General features: G+C 45.3%; 1 protein-coding gene across 1 annotated transcript; it reads right to left on the reverse strand.

The window, feature by feature from the left end:
* Positions 1 to 216: 216 nt before the first annotated feature.
* Positions 217 to 24,084, reverse strand: hdac6 (histone deacetylase 6). The gene is made up of 30 exons (XM_080015889.1): positions 24,013 to 24,084; positions 20,942 to 21,018; positions 20,042 to 20,167; positions 16,306 to 16,407; positions 15,953 to 16,035; positions 14,767 to 14,851; positions 14,634 to 14,674; positions 14,467 to 14,563; positions 13,801 to 13,898; positions 13,264 to 13,368; positions 10,725 to 10,793; positions 10,307 to 10,433; positions 9,772 to 9,837; positions 9,395 to 9,454; positions 9,012 to 9,101; positions 8,800 to 8,906; positions 8,437 to 8,504; positions 8,158 to 8,302; positions 7,942 to 8,070; positions 6,496 to 6,664; positions 5,440 to 5,645; positions 5,004 to 5,196; positions 3,437 to 3,586; positions 2,871 to 3,045; positions 2,585 to 2,724; positions 2,166 to 2,381; positions 1,974 to 2,060; positions 740 to 886; positions 527 to 655; positions 217 to 303 (listed from the first exon to the last, which is right to left on the reverse strand). Exons 3-30 carry the CDS (start codon positions 20,138 to 20,140, stop codon positions 235 to 237), a joined length of 3,252 nt encoding a protein of 1,083 aa, XP_079872015.1. The 5' UTR covers positions 20,141 to 20,167; positions 20,942 to 21,018; positions 24,013 to 24,084; the 3' UTR covers positions 217 to 234.
* Positions 24,085 to 24,205: the final 121 nt, after the last annotated feature.

Consider the following 24,205-nt stretch of genomic DNA (forward strand, 5'->3'; position numbering starts at 1 on the left):
CCCATCCCAGTCAAGCTGCCGTGCTCGGCGTTCTGAAACCCTGTGGAACTCGTCAAGGTACTGATCACTATCAACTAATCAATAAACAGTCTGATAACTAATAACTCATGATAATATTGATCTAATATTGATCTTTCTTCTTTCGTTCGTATAATAATGCCATGTTATGCTTCTCTCCCCCCTGCTCCCCCCGTCCTCCACCCCCCTCATTTTCCTCCTCCCACTCCTCCCCCTCTAGCTCCACGGGGGGATCTCCTCTCCAAACTTGGCACAGTGAGCCTGGTTTTTGGCTTCAAACAGGATCTGAAACACAAACACAAGCGGAGTTGGAGGGCGGTCGCCATGGAGACAACACTGATACAACAGCAGCTTGGATTCAGATCGAGAGATGAACATAAAAAAAAAATCGCTGTTTTTTAAATGGAGGAATAAATACAACAACAAACACAATGAACTTTATACTGTTTGCGGTCTGACTTTGTTCAAATTACATTTATACAGTATAAACCATTTAATACACACACACCTGGTGGTGCACGTAGGCCTCGCAGGTGTAGCACCACACCGACAGGTCTGCAAAGCTGAGTACTATGGGATGTTCAGACACCATGCCGTGCAGCACCATGTGCTCGTTAACGTAACGGCCGCAGTACACCTGGAAAAATCGTCACCTAGTTAGTGCGCTGTAACCACGGTTACCTAGTTAGTCAGTGAGACAGGTGGCGAGACAGGCAGTTACCTGGTAGCAGGTGAGACAGATCCAGTTCTCGTCCTGAGAGCTGCAGTCTGCGCACGGCAGGAAGACATCCACACCTCCAGGGGGGAGGGGCTTGACGGAGTCCAGGTGAGGACACCAGGACAGAGGGTCCACCACATACATGGTGCCCTGAGGGACAGACAGGCAGGCAGGGAGACAGGCAGGCAGGGAGACAGATATAGTGGCTTCTTTAACAAAATAATACCAAAAGGGACGCCTGTCCAAGCTGGACGGGGTGAATGACGCACGATCCAAGAAAGAGCAAACGCAGAGATCCAGAATGCACATTTTGGTATTTTTTAGTATTTATAGAGCTTATTGTGCGTAATCACCGGGTGTCATGACATTTCACTGTATATATGTATGACCGTATGTATATGTATGTGACAAATAATCTCTTGAACTTGAACTTGAACTTCTAACAAAATACTGTATTTATTCAACATCAGTGTTGAACAGAAAACCTCCTGCGGCTCCTCAACACCATCAACACAACAAAGATATTGATCCCAAATTGGTTGTTGTAGTTTGTGGCAATAATTTGCGGTAGTTTGTGCTCCTAGTTTGTGGTCAACAAGCTGTTCCACCTGTTGACACTTCCTAGTGCAGAATCCAATGAGCCCAGAGCGTGTCTACAGAGTACTACCACTAAAAACTACAGAAAAACATCATTCAATGTTTCTGTTATACTGTGTGTGTACTGCGTGTGCACTGTGTGTGTACAGAGTTTATACTGAGTTTACTGTGTGTATATTGTGTGTACTGTGTGTATGTACTGTGTGTGTACTCTGTGTATACAGTGTGTGTACACTGTGTATACAGTGTGTGTACTGGGGGATGGTAGCTCAGGCGGTAGAGCTGGTGGTCTAGTGATCTAAAGGTTGCTGGTTGGATCCCAGGCTCCTCCTGCTAGCATGCTGTAGTGTCCTTGAGCAAGACACTTAACCCCTAATTGCTCCTGATGGCTGCGTCCGTCGCTGTTTGAACAATTGTAAGTCGCTTTGGATAAAAGCGTCTGCTAAATGTAATGTAATGTGTGTGTATACTGTGTGTGTGTAGTGTGTATACTGTGCTTACAGTGTGTGTACAGTGTGTGTACTGTGTGTATACTGTGTGTGTGTATACTGTGTGTACTCCACGTCTGTAGTAATTGTGTGGGCTCTAATGAGTGTACTTTTTACAGTGTTAATAGTGTGCAGTGTTGCAGGTGTCTCACCCCTCCGTCTGTCGCCCCACAGGTGAGTTCCAGGGTGGTGCCACTGGACAGAGGGCTCCAACCTGTCGCTCCCTCTGGTTGAGGAGCCTGTGGAACCAGACACCAGCAGCCTGAGTTCCACTGTTTCTCATGGTTCTGCTGGTAGCTCCTCCTTAGCAGCCGCGCTAGCAGAACACTGCACTTCCTGTTTACCTGTGCTGCGCTGGCTCCTGATTGGCTCTCCTCCGGTGTCACTCCATGGGGCTCCAGCTCCGCTCCAGCCTCATTGGAGCTTTTCGGGGTGCTCGTCCGGACCTTCTGTCGGGCCCCGCCCACCGGGGTGGATGCTGGCGTGGGATTGGCCGAGGTCGCTGGACTGATGTCCAGACCGGCTAATCCCTGAGTCAGCAGATCCAAACCGGAATCCTCCTAAAAAACAAAGATGGACTTTTTTATTCACCACCACATTCCATCACTTTGGATCAGACGGGCAGACAGTCCAACAGGTGGGCAGACAGATGGACAAACAGGCAGACAAACAGACAGACGGATAGACAGACAGATGGGCAGATAGATAGACAGACAGATAGACAGGCAGACAGACAGTCCATCTCTTGCCAGTTAGACGTCACCTTGCTGTGACCCTCCAGACCTGGAGAGGGCAGCGCTGCTTTGTCTGGACTCTGCTGGTCCCACTTCCTGCCTTTACCTTTGGAACCACGTTTCCCAGAATGCTTTGGGCACGGCAGGGACGCACGCAGGGAGGCTGGGACTGGACACAATGCGTGACAAGAGAATTAAAACAGCAATGTCACCACACACACACACACACACACACACACACACTGACTGACACACACACACACACACACACACACACACTGACACACACACTGACACACACACACACACACTGACTGGTGATACGCAGGCTCCTCCAGTATGGGGCGTGGCAGCGTAGAACCTGGTTGATGGTGTTGATGGCGCTGGGCCGCGGGGGAGGCAGGGAGGCCAGAGGGGGAGGAGGGTCGCCTAGCAACACCCTGGTAACCATCGCCATGGATTCAGAGATGGAGGTCAAGTTATAACCTCCCTGGGGGGGAGGGGGGGGGTTAGTATGTGTTACTGTGTGTGTGTGTTACTGTGTGTGTGTTACTGTGTGCGTGTTACCGTGTCTGTGTGTGTATGTTTGTATATGTGTGTGTATGTGTGTTACTGTGTCTGTGTGTGTATATGTGTGTAAGTGTGTGTATGTATGTGTATGTGTGTCACAGTGTATGTGTGTTACAGTGTGTATGTGTGTTACGGTGTGTGTGTCTGTGTGTATGTATGTGTGTTACAGTGTATGTGTGTGTATGTGTGTTACAGTGTATGTGTGTTACAGTGTGTACGTGTATGTGTGTTACAGTGTGTGTGTCTGTGTGTATGTATGTGTGTTACAGTGTATGTATGTGTATGTGTGTTAGTGTGTGTGTGTACGCTACCTCCAGGACGACCACCACCCTCCCTCCGGCCAATGAGGTGAGCAGGTGTGTCAGGTGGGCGTACCCCTCGGGGGTCACATGGTACCCGCCCAGCGGATCCCCCCGAGCCGCATCGAAGCCTGCAGAGACCAAGACCAGAGCAGGACGGAACTGACAGACAGACAGGCAGACAAAGAGACAGAGAGACAGAGAGAGAGAGAGAGTCTTGTTCTATAGTAACACTACAGCGTGACACTACAGTGACACTACAGTGCAGCTCTAAACTGTAACTACAGTATAACACTATAGTAACACTACAGTATAACACTACAGTGTAACACTACAGTAACATTACAGTGTAACACTACAGTGTAACACTACAGTGACACTACAGTATGACACTACAGCGTAACACTACAGCCTAAAACTACAGCGTAACACTACAGTGACACTAAAGTGACCCTACAGTGCAGCTCTACACTGTAACTACAGCATAACACTACAGTGGGACACTACAGTGTAAAACTACAGCATCACACACCAGTATAACACTACAGCCTAACACTACAGCGTAACACTACAGCATAACGCTACAGTGCAGCTCTACACTGTAACCAGTATAACACTACAGTGCAGCTCTACACTGGAACTACAGTATGACCTCACAGTGTGATACTACAGCGTAACACTACAGTGTGACACTACAGTGACACTAGAGTGCAGCTCTACACTGTAACTACATTATAACACTACAGTGACACTAAAGTGACCCTACAGTGCAGCTCTACACTGTAACTACAGCATAACACTACAGTGGGACACTACAGTGTAAAACTACAGCATCACACACACCAGTATAACACTACAGCCTAACACTACAGCGTAACACTACAGCATAACGCTACAGTGCAGCTCTACACTGTAACCAGTATAACACTACAGTGCAGCTCTACACTGGAACTACAGTATGACATCACAGTGTGATACTACAACATAACACTACAGTGTGACACTACAGTGACACTAGAGTGCAGCTCTACACTGTAACTACATTATAACACTATAGTGACACTACAGTAACACTAGAGTGTAACACTACAGTGACACTAGAGTGTAACACTAGAGTCAAAACTACAGTGTAACACTACAGTGTGGCAATGCAGTGTAACACAGCAGTGTGACACTACAGCAGAACACTACAGTGACACTACAGTGCAACTCTACACTGTAACTACAGTATGACCTCACGGTGTGATACTACAGCTTAACACTGCAGCCTGACACCAGTGTGACACTACAGCGTGACACTACAGGATAACACTATAGAGTAACACTACAGCGTGACACTACAGCAGAACACCACAGCAGAACACCACAGCGTGACACTACAGCATAACACTACAGTGTGATACTATAGCGTAACACTACAGCATGACACTACAGCGTGACAATACAGCGTAAGACTACAGTGTGACACAAGAGCGTAACACTACAGCATGACACTACAGCGTAACACTACAGCATGACATTACAGCGTGGCACTACCGCATGACACTACAGCGTAACACCAAAGCGTAACTGTCTGTACCTCTGCAGCAATCGGCATGACGATCTGGTGAAATGCAGCTAGGTACTCTGAGTCTCCCATTCGTCCTCCACTCCACGGGACGTTGACGTTAAACCCCGCCCCCCGGCCGACGCCCAGCCGATCACAGTCTGCGTCCTCTGAGGATGGAAAGAAGGTCCCGTTGTCATAGCGATGGAGAGAGATGTAGAGCACACTGGAGAGAGGGAGAGAGGGAGCAAGGTGATTTACTGCAAGACCTTCCTACCATGCCAGTAGTGTTGCGGTGGTAGGTACTACAGTAGTAGTACCGTGGCAGGACTACAACCACAGTACTGCCGCTGTAGTACCGCCGTAGTACTCTCTCCCTTCCACAAAATGAGTGCTACTACAGAGAGTAGGATTAGAGTATTTTAGAAGTGGCACTGCAGTAGTACGGTGGTAGTAGTACTCCCATTACCTGTCGTCCTCCTCGAACATGTGCTGGGTCCCGTTGCCATGGTGAACGTCCCAGTCCAGGATGAGGACCCGCAGCGGTGACTTGGGGGAAAGGGACTGGGCGTAGCGTGCGCACAGCGCCACCGTGTTGAAGAGACAGAAACCACACGCTGCAGAGGGCTCAGCGTGGTGGCCGGGGGGCCGGACGATCGAAACTGCGTTACACACCTGGAGAGGGGGGGGGGGGGGTTCTGAATGCCCTGTGGGACGACTGTGCCAGCAGCTGCAGAAGGAACTTTTGTACTGGGTGTAATGGGTGTGTGTGTGTGTGTGTGTGTGTTTGTGGATTATTGTGTGTGTGTGTGTGTGTGTTAGCGTGTTAATGCTTGTGGGTGTGTGTGTTAGTGTATTAATGTGTGTGCGTGTGTGTTAGTGTATTATTGTGTTTGTGTTAGTGTATTAATATGTGTATTAATCGGTGTGTATAATGTATTAATGTATGTGTGTTAGTGTATTAATGTGTGTGCGTGTGTGTTAGTGTATTATTGTGTTTGTGTTAGTGTATAAATATGTGTATTAGTGTATTAATCGTTGTGTATAATGTATTAATGTATGTGTGTTAGTGTATTAATGTCTGTGTGTAGTGTATTAATGTGTGTGTTAGTGTATTAATGTGTGTGTTAGTGTACTGACGTGTGTGTGTAGTGTATTAATGTGTGTGTTAATGTATTAACGTGTGTGTGTAGTGTATTAATGTGCATGTGTAGTGTATTAATGTGTGCGTTAGTGTATAACCGTGTGTGTGTAGTGTATTAATGTGTGCGTTAGTGTATTAACGTGTGTGTAGTGTATTAATCTGCGTGTGTAGTGTATTAATGTGTGTAGTGTATTAATGTGTGTGTTAGTGTATTATCGTGTGTGTGTAGTGTATTAATGTGTGTGTTAGTGTATTAACGTGTGTGTGTAGTGTATTAATGTGCGTGTGTAGTGTATTAATGTGTGTGTTAGTGTATTAACGTGTGTGTGTAGTGTATTAATGTGTGTGTAGTGTATTAACATGTGTGTGTGTGTGTGTTACCTGTCGAGTCACCACGCTGTGCACGGCGGAGAAGCAGCCTCCCGCCGCCAGCAGGGCGGCGCTGTAGCTCTGGTTGTTGAGATAAACAGAGTTGAACTCTGACCCCAGTCTGTGCAGATCCCTGCTCTTCATCACCGCAGTCTGCCTCATCTGCTGGATGTAGTCCTTACTGCACGCACACAACACATATGGAAAAAAAATAGAATAAATCCAAAATAATAACGAGACAAGTCCCGGAGAAATGGTGAAAAGTGAACGGGCCCCATGATGCCGCTTGTGTTTCATCAGAGCCACACCCTACAGCCATGACAGTGGTTAACATTTAGGTGATGGATTGTTCAAAAATAATAAATGGCATATGGATATAATTATTAATAGTAAAGGAGAAGATGATGAACAGTTTGTTGCGGTGCTGAGAGGGGGGAACATGTAACAGAAGAAGGGTGTTCCTCGGACATAATAGGAGAACAGACTTGGTTGAACAGTCAGTTTTGCGAAGCCTACTCAAAGTTTACATTTACATTTCATTTAGTCATTTAGCAGACGCTTTTATCCAAAGCGACTTACAAGTTTATTGGTGTATTTGACTCTCTGATATACCCAAAAAAAATTTTGCATCAGATTCTGTTTGGTTCCATTGTTTTTCTTCTAAGTTTTTTGAAGCCAGAATAAGATAGAAACGTCATCCAGAGATCCAGACTTTTTACTGGCCTGAGGTCTGGCCCCTCCCTTTTGTGCTCCCTTCTGTGCTGAACCTCTGAGGGCCTCATAGAGAATCATTGGAGGACGTCCCTCGCTACTTTGATCCATATCTCAAAAGGTATTAATGGCACCGCTTAGATCTTTACACTGTGAGTGTCAGAAGACGTTCATCAACAGTTTGAGGTAGGACTGTCCAATTTGGGTCAGAATTTGAAGAAGTTAAAGCGTTCCTCCTAAAATTCAGAAATTTCTAGCTTCAGTTCAGAGCGGGTGATAGGAGACGCCACCGTGCAAACTGATGCTAAGAACTCCAAAACTATAAAACTAGCAAGAAGACGCTTCCTTTCTGAGTGGTTGGTCAGAAATATAATTTGTGTGTGCAGATGAGGGAGCTGTATCACGATAGAAATGTTGGTCATCATGGCAGATTTTTCCCTCCTCCTCCTTTCCCATAAAAAGCAGCCCGCGAGCGGAGACCGAGCCGCCCAATTTGATGTATTTGTCGTTGCTGTAGCATCAAAAACTGTGGGAGGAGCAGCATGCAGACCAAGTGCTAGAAGCTCAATAATAATATGGTAGTATACATCGCCCCGCCCACTTGATACTATCATATATACTGTATATCACATCGGAGAAAGGAACCTGCTCTGTACAACCAGCTCTGCTCTGTAACCTTCTCTGTTACTAACAATATCACTGTGTGTGTGTGTGTGTGTGTGTGTGTGTGTGTGTGTGTGTGTGTACCTGTGACACATGGCAAGTTCCTCCTCGGTTGCCGAGCGGACAGGTATCCGTTGGCAACGGTTAACCAACCCCAGATCAAGATGCTTGGAGAAGATTTTAGCGATTCTCTGAGGCTGCTCCGGATGGTGACTGGGGGAAGGGGAGGAAAGGGAGTGAGCAGAGCACCCTGGACAGCGTCCCCCGTTCCTGGACCCTGTGCTCAGGTTGTGACCTCACCTGTCCCACAGGTTCAGGTGATCCATCATCCTCTCATCGTAGACCAGGCCAGTTGTCATGACAACAGCGTGGGCGTTAGTCTCTGCTGCTCTCTCCTCATTGGCCGTGAGTCTGATGACGTCACCTTCGGCCAATGGGCCGCCCTCTGTGCAAAACAACCCACACATCATAATACACACCGCATGGTTCTGCCATATCAACAAGTGTGGAAGCTAAATACTAGTACTGTACTGTACCTAGTACTGTACTCACTACTGTACCTAGAACCTAGTACTGTACCTAGGACTTGCAGAGATGTCCAGTAGGGGTAAAGAGCTGAAATAGTCTCTGAAATAGACTGTAGAGCACTGAGAGAGAGGGGGGGGACAAAACTTCATGTAAACATTTAAATTTTGGATGTATCTCTAAAAAAGGAAATTCAAGGACCTTTCAAGGATATTCTTTAATTTTCAGGACTTCATGCAAAACCAACATAATAATAATACATTTACAACGTGATCTTTATGAATTAAAACAGAACAGTCATTCACACACACACACACACACACACACACACACACACACACACACACACACACACACACACACACACACACACACACACACACACACACACACACACACACACACACACAGTGTTACCTGTAGGAGGGGGTGTGTGGGGGATGGAGGGTGGGGCAGGGGTCCCCCAGCAGAGACCTTAGACACGCTGCAGCTCCCCCTGCTGTGGAAGCCAGGTTGTACCCTCCCTAAATACGCACACACACACACACACACACACACACACAGACACACAAGAAGTTTACACACGGTTCTCCTGGTTCCACTGGTTGTGATGGTTGCACTGTTCGTACCTCCAGTGCCAATATGATTCTTCCTTGAGCCAAACTCATCAACATATGAGTGAGAACCGCAAAGCACTGAGGACTGGCACACATCTCCCCCTGCAACACACACACACACACACACACACACACACACACACACACACACACACACACACACACACACACACACACACACACACACACACACACACACACACACACAGAAACACAGAAACATAGATACACACACAATGACAGGATGACTATAGTAATTAGTGTCAGGAGAACGTGAGCTGCCTTCCAAACATCCCCCCCCAACTTCCTGTAAGTTGTTGTTTGGAGGATTTAATTATGAGATTTATCAATTATAAATATATATATTATAGTTATTATATTATAAATATAAATACCTTTGGATCACCAACCACGGAATCAAAACCTGCAGCGACAAGAACCAGCTGAGGCTGGAACTACACACACACACAAAATACAAATATGAAGACACTGTGTGTGTATCTGTGTGTGCATCTGTGTGTGTCTGTATATACTGTATCTGTGTGTGTATTTGTATATACTGTATCTGGGTGTGTATGAGTGTATCTGTATCTGTGTGTGTATGAGTGTATCTCTGTGTGTGTCTGTGAATGTGTGTGTGTGTATCTGTGTGTGTATATATGTGCCTGTGTGTATCTCTGTGTATGTGTATCTGTGTGTATTTGTGTATCTGTGTGTGTGTATATGTGTGTGGGTGTGTATTTCTGTGAGTGTGTGTGTATCTGTGTGTTACCTCGTATGCGACAGGAAGGAGCAGCTGCTGAAAAGCTGCTAAATAGTCTGCATCAGTCATTCCAGTCTGTGGACGGACACACACACACACACAGTTCAAACAGTGTTTTTATTAACACTTTGGAAACAAACTTTTTTATCAAAGCTTCATGTCCACAAAGCTAAAGCTAGGTAGAGGGAGGGGAGGAGCAGGAGGAGGAGCGAGGGGAGGGAGGAGGAGGTGGTGGGAGGAGCAGGGGGAGTACCGCGGGGAGGAGGAGGTGGGAGGAGTAGGGGGAGTAGCACGGGGAGGAGGTGGGAGGAGCAGGGAGAGGGAGGGGAGGAGCAGGGGGAGTAGAGCGGGGAGGGGATGGGAGGAGCAGGGGGAGGGAGGGGAGGAGCAGGGGGAGTAGCGCGGGGTGGAGGAGGTGGGAGGAGCAGGGGAGTAGCGCGGGGAGGAGGAGGTGGGAGGAGCAGGGGGAGGGAGGGGAGGAGCTGGGGGAGTAGCGCGGGGAGGAGGAGGTGGGAGGAGCAGGGGAAGGAAAGGGGGGCAGCACCTGGTTCCAGGGCAGGTTGAGGTTGAATCCGGCAGCAGGACCTGAACCAACGACCGAACCTTCAGAGTCTGAGAGATGAGGCCAGAAGCTGCCTTGCTCATAGCGGTGGATAGAGCAGTACAACACACTGAGAGAGGGAGAACGTAGAACATCCAACGATATAGAACATCCAACCATATACAACATACAAACAAAGGGAATATTACATCCAACACATAGAAAGGAGAGAGAATACTCAAATAATATTGTGATGGATAGGAAAAGCATCAATACATAGAAGATTAAAACAAAAATATGGAGGAGGAGGTGCAGGAGGAGGAGGAGGAGGGGTGCAGGAGGAGGTACAGGAGGAGGAGGAGGTACAAGAGGAGGAGGAGGTCCAGGAGGAGGTGCAGGAGGAGGGGCAGGATCCTCTCACCTTGGATCCTCCTGGAAGATGTACTGGATTCCCTGACCGTGATGGACATCCCAGTCCACGATCAGCACCCTGTCTCACACACACACACACACACACACACACACACACACACACACACACACACACACACACACACACACACACACACACAAATAAATATATTTATACATCTCATCCAAATCTGAATTATATAAATATATACACATGTATGTAATGTAACTATATGTACACTTTTAAGTATGACTAACTATTAAGTGTGTATGTAACTAGTATGTACTGTATTTAATGAGTATGTACTGTATGTAACTAGTATATACTGTATGTTTGTAACTAGTATGTAATGTATGTTACTAGTATGTAGTGTATGTATGTAATTAGTATGTACTGTATGTAACTAGTACTGTATGTAATGTTCAACCTGCATTTTTATCCATAACAAAAGGTGTCCCTCAAGGTTCGATCTCAGGACCGGTCCTTTTCACAATTTCAATCAATGACATTGTTCGGTCTTTGAATACCTGCAGTGTCCATCTGTACGCAGATGGCACTATCTTATATTGTTGGGCTGACACCATACAACTGGCTATTGACAATCTGCAACTTTCTTTTAATGTTCTTCAAGAGGCACTCATCAATCTCAAACTTATGTTAAACGCTGAAAAAAATATATATATAAATGCTATTCACAAGAGCTAAGGAAATGGATTATAGCAATCTTCAGATTAGCATTTTACTCTGTACAGCCATCGAAAGAGTCCCACGCTATAAATATTAAGGCATCTGGATAGATGATAAACTGACTTTTAACGTTTATATTGCCGAATTGTGGCTTTCTTTATGGAAATGGAAGCTGCTTTCCCATGTTTAGAAGAAAAAAAATTGTTGTGCTGTCGTAAGTGTTGATGTAATATATAGACATGCTGCTGTAACCACCCTTAAGCCTTTGGACAGTGTGTATCACTGTGCTCTAATATTTTTTTACTGCTGATGCCTACACTACCATCATTGTACAGTATGAAAAAGTTGTATGGCCCTCTGTGGTGTGGGTATGTTGTGATTTGAGCAGCCACACCTGTCCTGGGTCTAGATAACTGGGGCCCAGGATCAGTGTGGCTGAATACCTATTGCTCGTTGATTGATTGGGCGAGCAACAGGTACAACCCCCATCCCCACACTCACACAGGAGAGGAGCCCTGTCGTGACACGTGTCCATCTGCTCTGGGCCTGCTCCACCTCGCCCACTCTCTACAATAAACCGATGTGTTTCCAACCCCGTCGTCTGTGTCTCTGCGTTGGAGGGCCCTGAAAACACCACTTGGGTGGCGTGTGGCAGCGAAACTGCCGCACCCCCTCTCTCTGCGAGACGAGATCCACACTGGTATATGTCCATTTACAAAGCTCTCCTCAAAGAAATGACCAGTGGACATGACTTCACTCTTACACCTCAATGTAGGAGCTTTTCAAAGCCGCTCTCAGGACCGGATTACATTAGATGCCCCGCAGGTCAACTCCCAACTCCAAAGACGTTGGGAGTTGAAAAACATTTCGCGCCGGACATGTGGAATAACCTACAACGCACTATAAATATTGATTCCTTGATACCATTGGGAAATTTTAGAAATATGCCTACAAATCTCATTGTTTTAGAATGTGAATGTTTTAAACACTGTTGATGTTTGTGTTCTTATTGTCTTCTTGACCTATTTTACTCTGTCTAATGTAATCTTAGCATCATTGAAAATGAGGGCTCGTCGCTCAATGAATCCCCAAAAACATAAAGGTGAAATGAAAAAATGAAATGAAAAGTGTGTGTGTGTGTGTGTGTGTGTATAGTGTGTGTGTGTATAGTGCGTGTATGTATATGTGTGTGTATAGTGTGTATGTATAGTGTGTGTGTGTAGCATGTGTGTGTGTTTATGTGTGTGTGTACAGCATCTGTGTGTGTATAGTATGTCTATAGTGTGTGTGGGTGTGTGTATAGCTTGTGTGTGTGTGAATAGTGTGTGTATAGCGTGAGTGTGTGTGTGTGTGTGTGTGTGTGTGTTTGTGTGTGTGTGTGTGTATATACACACCGCTTTCCAAATAATTATGCAAATTGGATTTAAGTGTCAAAAACATTATATTTTTTGGTTTTCAATTCAACTCATGGATGGTGTTGTGTCTCAGGGATCTTTGGATCTGAAATCAATCTCAGACACCTGTGATAATTAGTTTGCCAGGTGAGCCCAATTCAAGGAAAACTACTCAAGAAGGACGTTCCACATTATTAAGCATTTGAATTATACCCGGTTGATGACTTGAAAATTATACTGACTGTCATTTGCATCGACTATTTAGGAAAATCTGAGAAAAATATAATTTGCATAATAATTTGGAACGTGGTGTAGTGTATGTGTATAGTGTGTGTGTATAGCGTGTGTGTAAATAGTGTATGTGTATAGTGTGTGTGTGTATACAGTGTGTGTGTATAACGTGTGTTTGTGTATGTATGTGTGTGTGTGTGTGTGTGTGTGTGTGTGTGTGTAGTGTGTGTTTGCACCTTCGGGCGGCGTAGCGTCTCTGAGCGTATCGAGCTGCGATGGCGACGTTGTTGAACAGACAGTATCCATTAGACTTGTCTGAGTGGGCATGGTGCCCAGGGGGTCTGGGGGGGAGGAGGGGAAGAGACAGAGACAGAGAGAGAGAGAGAGGGAGAGAGAGAGAGAGAGAGAGAGAGAGAGAGAGAGTTATTTAAAAGTAAACCTGAAGCATCATTACGTTTTGGGTCTGGAAAAACACATCTGAACATTCCTGAGGAGGTGATAGACCTGCCTCCACCAGGGGGCGGCAGATGACACCTCTGATCAGGTTTGTAGTACAACATCCGCAGTACACAAACAAACACAATCACAAACAAACATGTCCACTGTCGAATGCTCATCCTGGGAGAAAGAATGAAAATTAAAAATAAACAATCAATAAATACAGTGCCTCCTCGCTGCAACCTGTGGTGGTGCAGCTTGAGGAGGCCACAGGATCTACACCTCCTCCTGCCCCACACTGGGCCCTAGTGCACCAACCGTGACGGGGGCGTTACCTAGCAACAGAGAAACCATTCCTCAGGTCAGAGGTCATGACCTTGTCGACAAGCTGAAGGACTGATCCTACTGCCAAGGAGGCCACGTGGAAGGACTCCTGAGAGACACACACACACACACACACACACACACACACACACAGGAAATGACATCATTAAACACTGCAAAACACAAAGTACAAAATACAAGATAATAAGAATCTGTGTGATATACATGTTTTTTTATATTTCACGTTCCTATGTGTTTATGTCCAAGAGAGGAGCCAAACTGTTTACATTGGCCCCTCAGTCCCAAGCGGTGGCTGATGGGTTCCATATCCATTGCATAGAAAAAGGCACTGACATTAGAAACAGATGTTGTTTATTACCCGCTATAAAAGTCATATGTCTTATTTGTCTTGTGCTCAGTCCTCTTTCCTGCTTGGCAGCCACACTGGGCGGCTCCCGGCTCTAATATTAAATCTGCATAAAGAAAATCACTCTGTGGTCATTGAGAATGCTTCATATCTGAGCAGAATCCTCCCGAATAGAAAAAACCTAATCACATGTATGTGTGTTTTAGTGTTTTAGTGTTTTAGTGTGTGTGTGTGTGTGTGTGTGTGTGTGTGTGTGTGTGTGTGTGTGTGTATAGTGTGTGTGTTTTAGTGTGTGTGCGTGTGTACCTACAGGGTGTATATAAACAGAGTCGTAGTTTTCCGAGAGAGTTTGAAGTTCCTTTTCTGTCATCGTCTGAGTCGACCTCATCAGATCCACATACTGCCTCCTAAAGTACACAAAGTATCACATACTGTGTCCTATAATATATATGAAATAGTATATAAACATGTATTTACTTATGAACCAGCAGTAGTTCTTCTTCTGTGGCTTCCCTGGGCTGAAACACACACACACACACACACACACACACAGTGAGACACATGTCCACCCTGTCTCTCTCCCTCAGTATCACAGAAGAACCTGTCTCACCTCCAGCCGGACACAGCGAGATAGCAGACCCTGTCTCTCCACCTCGGTCATGATGAAAGTCACTCTGTCTGGACACTCTGGATGGCTGGACACACACACACACACACACACACACACACACACACACACACACACACACACACACACACACACACACACACACACACACACACACACACACACACACACACACACACAGATTGAAATACAGTGGTACTTTGACTTACGAGTTGAATTGGCTCCGTGACAGAGCTCGTAATTCAATCTGCTCGTAAAGCAAATCAATTTACCCCATTGAAATTAATTGAAATGCATTAATCCCTTCCAGCCCCCAAAAAAACACCCCAATTGTTTTTGTTACGTGTTTTTAAATAAGAAAAATGTATTTATAAATAACAAATATTGTATAAAAACATAATAAAAAATAAGAGAATGTAAATAATTAAACAGTTTTTTTTTTTCCGATGATTTCATGCTTTAATTCAGTCGCAGATCTGATTCAATCATCCGCTTCTTCTTCTCAGCACTTACTTTCTTAGGACCCACGGTTAGAATTTTTTTTTGGGCAAAATAACTGCACAAAAAGCACAAAACGCGAGCACAAAACACAAAAGAGATGCTTCCACGCTCAGCTCATCACTTGTAGCGAAGGAGTGAGACCCGGGATGTGGCCGCATTCGCTGGCCACGCCCACCAGCGGCGTTACCGGAAGCTCGTTCCTCCCGACTCACATTTTTGCTCGCAAATCAATAGAAAAAAATCGACGGAACGACGGCTCGTAACTCGGAAAACTTTTATGTTAGTGCGCGCGTAAATAAAGATACCACTGTATTAACATTACTGAAACACAACATCCCATAATTCACAGTGACAGTTACTAACTACCACCACCAGTACCATAGTACCTAACCCTAACCCTAACCCTTGGTGGCTAACCTCCATCTCTACTATCACCATGGCAACATGGAGCTGCCAGACCCTCTAGCCCACCCTGCTGCTCTTCCAAAATGGAGGGAACATTTTGTTTGAAGAATAATGGAAGACTGCCCCCCCCCGCCCAACGTCCCACTAAGACACTGTCATTTCACTGCCATCGCCATGGTAACAGCTTAGGGTGAAAAGGTACAAGCTGCCATTATCCTGATCTCAAACATTTATGCTACAACACAGAGAGACAGACAGGTACCTTGGGTCCCAGATGCAGTGGTGATGAGTGAACTTCTCAGTGTAAACTAAACCTGTTCCAGTGGGAAGACACCTGGAGAGGTGCTGCACACACACACACACACACACACACACACACACACACACACACACACACACACACACACACACACACACACACACACACACACACACACAATATTATTATAATTCTCATTCAGACTGAAACCCTACAATGTAACACACTGTAACACACTCTGTAACACTCTGTAACACACACTGTAACACACTGTAACACACACTGTAACACACACTGCAACACACACTGTAACACACACTGTAACACACTGTAACACACACTGAAACACACTGTACCAGTTGTTGCAGCTGGTCGATCAGTTCTTCTTCTCCTTTGCTCTTGTCCATCTTTCCTCTTCTCTTCACCTCCTTCAGTTTCTCTCGCCTCCCTGTGTTGCCCTGGAAACACAGTACGCACTGTAACACACTGTACCACACTAACACACTGTAAGACACACTGTAATACACTGTAACACACTAACACACTGTAAATCACTGTAATACACACTGTAAAACACACTGTAACACACACTGTAATACACACTCACTTACCAAGTGTGATACACTAACACACTAACCCACTGCTGTCCAGGTCTCCTCAAGCTTTTCTGGAAGCTGATGACCATCGCCTGGAAAACCCAATGGCTTGGGTCCATCAACATGGAGCAGAGCAATCACCACTTTCATCCCGAAGGAGAAGGATTCCCATGACGTCGGCCAGTTCAGAGGCATTGCCCTGCTGAATGTGGAGGGGAAGATCTTCTCGGTACCGGCAAAGCGGATGACCTACTACCTTCTGGCAAATAACTACATCAACACCACTTGCCAGAAGGCAGGCGTTCCAGGTTTTCCCGGCTATGTGGAACACTCTGCCATGATTGGGGAACAAATCCAAACAGCCAAGAGCCACAAATCAGATCTCCACGTGGTTTGGCTGGATCTTGCGGACGCCTATGGGTCAGTTCCTCACCAGCTCATCAACTTCGTCATTGACTTCTTCCACATACCACCATGCATCCAGAGCCTTGTAGCTTTGACAATTTCCACATCTGCTACTCCACCCAGACGAGCTCAACTGGCTGGCACCAGCTGGAGAAAGGGATAGCAATGTGCTGCTCCATCTCGCCCATCCTCTTCACAGCAGCCTTTGAGATCATCCGGGAGGAAGGCAGATGGTCCGAGGAGTCAGGTCCCAATCAGGCCATCGCCTCCCCGCCCTACGGAGCTTCTGTACATGGATGATGTCACCACACTTCTCAAGACTGCAGCCTGTACCTCCAGACACCTGAAAAGATTTGAGGAACTGCTCTCTTGGGCATGGATGAAGGCGTCCGTAACGCCAATGCCCAGGTTTGCACCGGTTGGTCCACATCTCCACAGGAATTTAATTGATATGTCAATGGGTTACATTCTTCATTCTTGTGGACTATGATCCCTGCACATTGCACACACTGCTATACTTCATACTCTAAACATTTGCACATTCCTCCACATACTGTACAGCTCTTTACAAAAAAATGCCTTATTTTACATATTCTACATATTGTTTTCCTATTGTTCTATTTGACATTTATGTTTCTTGTATGCACCAGACACCAAGACAAATTCTTTGTACATGTAAACTTACTTGGCAATACAATTCTGATTCAGATTCTTAACCCGTTAGATTTTATAGTCACTGAACAACAGTGGCTCCTCAAAGAGCCACATGCCTGATGTTGCAGTAGTGTTCCGTTGTCCGTGGAAGACCCGCCACGCCTGTAGTATTGACCAGTAGAAAGAGGCCAGCTCTGTCCAGTCAACATCTTCCTGTTGGAGAAGGAACAGCTGTTTCTCATAGTCCAGGCAGCCCCGGCATTATCCTGACTGGGATGTCCATGAGGCCCCGCCCTCCCTCCTACCCCTGTAGGCAAAGCGCAGATGCTCTTATCCATTAATTATCTGCTGCACCCGATCAACTCGGGCCATTGGTGGAAGTAGGACAATTAGATTGTGCCATAGCCTTGAGGCAACCTAATTATTGGTGACCAGTACCCTTTCCCCATACGCGGCTGGGGTAGCAGCCATTGCCATTTGGACAGTTTGGCAGAACCCTTCTCCATGACACCCTCCCAGTTCTTTCCTGGAACTCTTCTGTTCCTAGGAACACTCCCAAAGACTTCACTACCCTCATTCCCCATCTCAGCCCTCCTGGCAGACTGGGAGCTGCCCCCTACCTCCACTGACCCACTTGCCACGCCTCGTTCTCCTCCCACTTTACTTAGCAGAGGCGGCCTTCTCATATAACCCCAAACTTTCTTTAAGAATCTCCGGTTTGGGCAGGGTGTCGGTCTGTCGGCACAGGACCTGACTCCGGGCCTGCGGTCCATGCCTGGTGTCCACGGCCCGGGTTCTGCGCCCGCGGCTACGACTTGCGTCTTGCCTGCACATGGGGGTTGGTCGTATGTGTGCGCCTTAGGGGTGAAGGGTCTCCTCACACTCTCTGGGATTGGTTTATGCTCCTCGGGGCCTGGCGTTGCTCTGCGGGCTTCCGGCATCCCTGGGGATGAGGGGTCTTCTGTGGCTGCAGGGCAGAGTGCTCCGGGGTTTCCTGTGGTTGTGGAGTGTCTATACGGCTACGAACTCAGGGACAGCTTCGGGGCCATTTACACTGCTTGGAGGCGCTACGATATAATACCGACCTCATACACCAGAACCAACTGGAACAAGTACTCCACACACACACACACACACACACACACACACACACACACACACACACACACACACACACACACACACACACACACACACACACACACACACACACACACACACACAGCACCAGCATCCCTCTCCTTTTCTGCCTCATTTACTGCCACAACTATGACAGGAAGAGGCCACGTGACCAATAGCTGTTCCAGTTTTCCTGGACTTAATTAACTTTGTTTTTCAATACATGTCGTCTGATGTTTCAATGTTTATGTTTTTCCATGTATATGTTTGTTTCTATGTTTATGTACTCTCACAGCCCCTACTCCCAGCATGCACTACAGAGAGAGAGAGAGAGAGAGAGAGAGAGAGAGAGAGAGAGAGAGAGAGAGAGAGAGAGAGAGAGACATGCACAAAGTCGCGGCACAAGATTTTGTAAACCTGGCGTGAGGAGAGCGAGGGGCGTTCCCTGGAAATGCATTGGAAGGAGGAGCAGGAGGAGGAAGAGGGACAGGTTTGCTGATCCACCCCTCTCCTTCTGCAGTAAAACCTTCTATCATGCAACAGCTATGTTTTATTAGTTAATTACTTAATTACTGAGCTATTGTGTCTTTGTACTTATTCTGCATAATCTCCAGGTGCGTAGCAATTACATTTTACTACATATACAGTATGTATGCTTGTATGTATAAGTATGCGATAAATAAACATCTTGAATCTTGAAGAGGAAGTCTGGTGGGAAAGTATGGACAGGAAGTGGAGAGGAAGTGGAGGGGAAGTAGACAGGAAGTCTGGAGGGGAAGTGAAGAGGAAGTGGAGAGGAAGTAGAGAGGAGGTCTGAAGGGAAGGTCTGGAGCGTAAGTGGAGAGGAAGTAGAGAGGAAGTGGAGAGGGAGTGTTGTGGAAAAGTATGGAGAAGAAGAGGAGAGGAAGCAGAGAGGAAGTGGAGAGGACTTCTGGGGGAAAGTCTGGAGACAAAGTTGAGAGGAAGTAAAGAGGAAGTGGCAAGGAAGTAGAGAGGAAGTCTGGTGGGAAAGTATGGAGAGGAAGTGGAGAGGAAGTTTGGGGGGAAGGTCTGGAGAGAAAGTAGAGAGGAAGCAGAGAGGAAGTCTGGTGGGAAAGTACGGAGAGGAAGTGGAGAGGAAGTAGAGGGGAAGTGGAGAGGAAGTCTGGAGGGGAAGTGAAGAGGAAGTAGAGTGGAAGTGTAGAGGATGTCTGGACATTGCGTTGACCTGAATACCCCCCCCGACTGGTGAGGGGCTCGAACCCTCATGGTTTGATAGGTTCAGTCATTTCCTGTCCAGCACACTGTGTGGTACTCAGAGTGTGAACCAGTGACCTACGTGGGCTGAGCTCTCAGAGGTCTTGGACAGACGTGGAGACTTCCGGACCGTTCTGGGTCCTGGACCTGGTCCTGGGTCGGGGTCAGATCCAGGCTCCATGGCTTCTCCTGTCCTGGTCCTCAGAGCCTGCAACCAGAGTTTCCGTTAGAACAAATTGGTGCCAACGTGTCCTAGAAGAATTCAATATTCAGGCGAATATTGGGATGGTAGCTCAGGAGGTAGAGCTGGTCTTCTAGTAATCTAAATGTTGCTGGTTCGATCCCAGGCTCCTCCTCCTGCTAGCATGCTGTAGTGTCCTTGAGCAAGACACTTAACCCCTAATTGCTCCTGATGGCTGCGTCCGTCGGTGTTTGAATAATTGTAAGTCGCTTTGGATAAAAGCGTCTGCTAAATGTAATGTAAATTAACAAATGCATGATAAAGTTTGTGGTGTTGACGTCTCGTCGACATATTTTACACAATGAATATTTAGCGTCTGCTTTGGGTCGGAGCGTAAATATAGAAAAAGACCAAACTCTGGATGTTTGTGTCCCAGCGACGCATCATCTTCCTGCTTCTCCTCAGAGTTCTAGACGCTGCGGCTCTGTCTCGTTCCGTGTGTTTACTGTGTTTACAAGCACAGCCTGTCCACCAGGGAGGGGGCGGGGCTTAGTTCTATATCCACAAACGTGATTGGTCAGAGGTGAAAGGTGACCTTTAGATCGTCCAAACTGATTGGCTTCCCGTTGCAACTTGCCGAGTGCGAAAATGAACAGATCTGCGGAATTTTTTATCGAAATGATCGACCAGAACTAATTCAAATTGTGCCGAGAGGGAATTATTTTCAGCGAACATTATGACGGAGAGATTGAAATATGTCAGACCTCAACAGATTTTCTGGTCAAAAAAAACGGAAATTACCGGAAAATGGAAACGCTGCCTGGAACTCCTCCTGGTCCAGCACAGGTCCAGGACGTAGGTGAGGGTCCAGACTAGATCTGCAGGAGGTGGAGGGACAATATTAGCACTAGAATATCACGCAGTGGGTCGTCTAGTAATCGGAATATTGCCGGTTCGATCCCCGGATTCTACTGGTGCTTGAGGCTGATGTGTCCTTGAGCAAGACACTTGACCCCCTAACTGTTCCCCGGCACTGCTACATGCAGCGAGTTCTCCTAGATACGTCAGATACTAGAATGTAAAATGCAGAGAAATTCATTTTGTTACCTCAGTACTTGTACTCTGTGCAATGACAATTAGTTGAATTGAATCAAATCTAAGTATATCTATATATATATATATATATATATATATATATATATATATATATATATATATACACACATACATATACAGTATACATCACATATACATTAGCCTATATATACTGTATATTTAAATATAGGCTATATCATCCTTATACAGTATATTGTCCATATATGTATATACACTCACCTCACTCACACTCACTTTATTAGGTACACCTGTTCAATTGCTTGTTAACACAAATAGCTATTCAGCCAATCACATGTCAGCAACTCTTTGCATTTAGGCTCGTAGACATGGTGAGGATGACTTGCTGAATACAAAAACAGCATCAGAATGGGGAAGAAAGGGGATTTAAGTGACTTTAGACATGGCATGGTTGTTGGTGCCAGACGGGCTGGTCTGAGTATTTCAGAAACTGCTGACCTACTGGGACTTTCACGCACAACCATCTTTAGGGTTTACAGAGAATGGTCCGAAAAAGAGAAAATATCCTGTGATCGGCAATTGTGTGGACAAAAATGCCTTGTTGATATGAGAGGTCAGAGGAGAATGGGCAGACTGGTTCGAGACGATAGAAAGGCAACAGTAACTCAAATAACCACCGGTTACAACCAAGGTTTGCAGAATACCATCTCCGAACGCACAACACGTGGAACCTTGAAGCTGATGGGCCACAGCAGCAGAAGACCACACCGGGTGGCACTCCTGTCAGCTAAGAACAGGAAACTAAGGCTACAATAGGCACAGGCTCACTAAAAATGGACAATAGAAGATTGGAAAAAAATTGCCTGGTCTGATGGTCGGGTCAGAATTTGGCGTAAACAACATGAAAGCATGAATCCATCCTGCCTTGTATCAAGGGTTCAGGCTGGTGGTGGTGGTGGTGTAATGGTGTGGGGGATATATTTTTTTGGCACACTTAAGGCCCCTTAGTACCAATTGAGCATGGTTTAAAGGCCACAGCGTACCTGAGTATTGTTGCTGACCATGTCCATCCCTTTATGAGCACAGTGCACCCATCTTCTGATGGCTACTTCCAGCAGGATAATGCACCACGTCACAAAGCTCAAATCATCTCAAACTGGTTTCTTGAACATGACAATGAGTTGACTGTGCTCCAATGGCCTCCACAGTCACCACATCTCAATCCAATAGACCAGCTTTGGGAGGTGGTGGAACGGGAGGTTGGCATCATGGATGTGCAGCCGACAAATCTGCAGCAGTTGCGTGAGGCTATCATGTCAATATGGACCAAAATCTCTGAGGAATGTTTCCAACACCTTGTGGAGTCTATTTGACGAAGATTTAAGGCAATTCTGAAGGCAAAGTGGAATAAAGTGGCCAGTGAGTGTGTAAATATATATTTAATCGCTATATATTATATCTTTATCTATATAATCTCTATATGATCCATACATTATATCTATATATAATCTATATATTATCTCTATATCAGCAATTCCCAACCTATGGTCCGTGAAAGAATTGCAAGTGGGCCGCCAAATCATGTGCAAAACACATAGATTTTATTGAAAAAAAAAAACAATAATAATTACAAGATCCGAATTATGGTCGGTCTACTAGGTCCAAGCCGGACCACGATAGACGTGCACCTGTACATTTCTGAACTTGAGGTGATGATAAAATGGATGTTTGGCAGCATCAGGAAAACTGAAAAGCTAAGAAGCCGTCGGTACATCATCTACCATCAGCCATATCCCAGCGGGACAAACAAAAAAGAAAGGTTCGGAGAAAGTATAGCGCTGAACATTTATCATCTGGATTGAATTCTTCCTGCCACAAAAGGGACGGTGGGGGTGATGTTGGGAGAGAAGGCGTGCGAGCCAGTCAACCTCATCTCATGACCGACGACTCGGTCAAACGCAGGATTGACCAGACGGCAGAGAACGGAGCTTATATCAAGACAGAAGAGGAATTTGGAAAATGTTGGAGAACAAACATGGAGAGGGAAGCTCATGTGTAAGAAGAGCAGAACTGAGCCTCCTGCAGGTTCCAGGTTCAATCCCCAGAGCGTCAGCGGCAGGTGGAGGCTGAGATCTATATATTATATTTATATATTATATCTATACATTATATCTATATATTCTATTTATACATTCTATTTATATATTATATCTATATATATTTATACATTCTATTTATACATTATATTTATATATTCTATCTATATATTATATTTATACATTATATTTATATATTATATCTATACATTATATTTATATATTATATCTATATATTATATTTATACATTATATTTATATATTATATCTATACATTATATTTATACATTATATTTATATATTATATCTATATATTATATTTATACATTATATTTATATATTATATTTATACATTATATTTATATATTATATCTGTATATTATATCTATATATTATATTGAAACATTATATTTATATATTATATCTATATATTATAATTATACATTATATTTATATATTATATCTATATATTATAATTATACATTATATTTATATATTATATCTATATATTATCTGTATCTTTTGTAAACAGTGTCTCCTGGTTCAGACTGGTTCCATCTACTCAGCTACAGCTGATTAAAGGATGAACGTGCTCCACACTTGACATATAGTCAATCATATACAACATATAATAACATATAATAACATATAATAACATATAATAACATATTATACATCATGTTTCATAAATATGGGACTTACGGCGGTTGCAGATGCTAACGGGCTAACAAGCTAACTGTATCACCGTCGTAGGAAATTTTCGTCAGCGCCCAGGCGGCGCCGCTCAGTGACGTCATGGCCCCGCTTTTCAGGTGGAGGCCGCCAGGGGGCAGTGATGGGCAGGACTCATGAAGACTTACAAGGGACAATATGTACTGACGATGAGAGACCTCGT

The sequence above is a fragment of the Zeus faber genome (genome assembly GCF_960531495.2).
Source record: "Zeus faber genome assembly, chromosome: 15".
Lineage (NCBI taxonomy): Eukaryota > Metazoa > Chordata > Actinopteri > Zeiformes > Zeidae > Zeus > Zeus faber.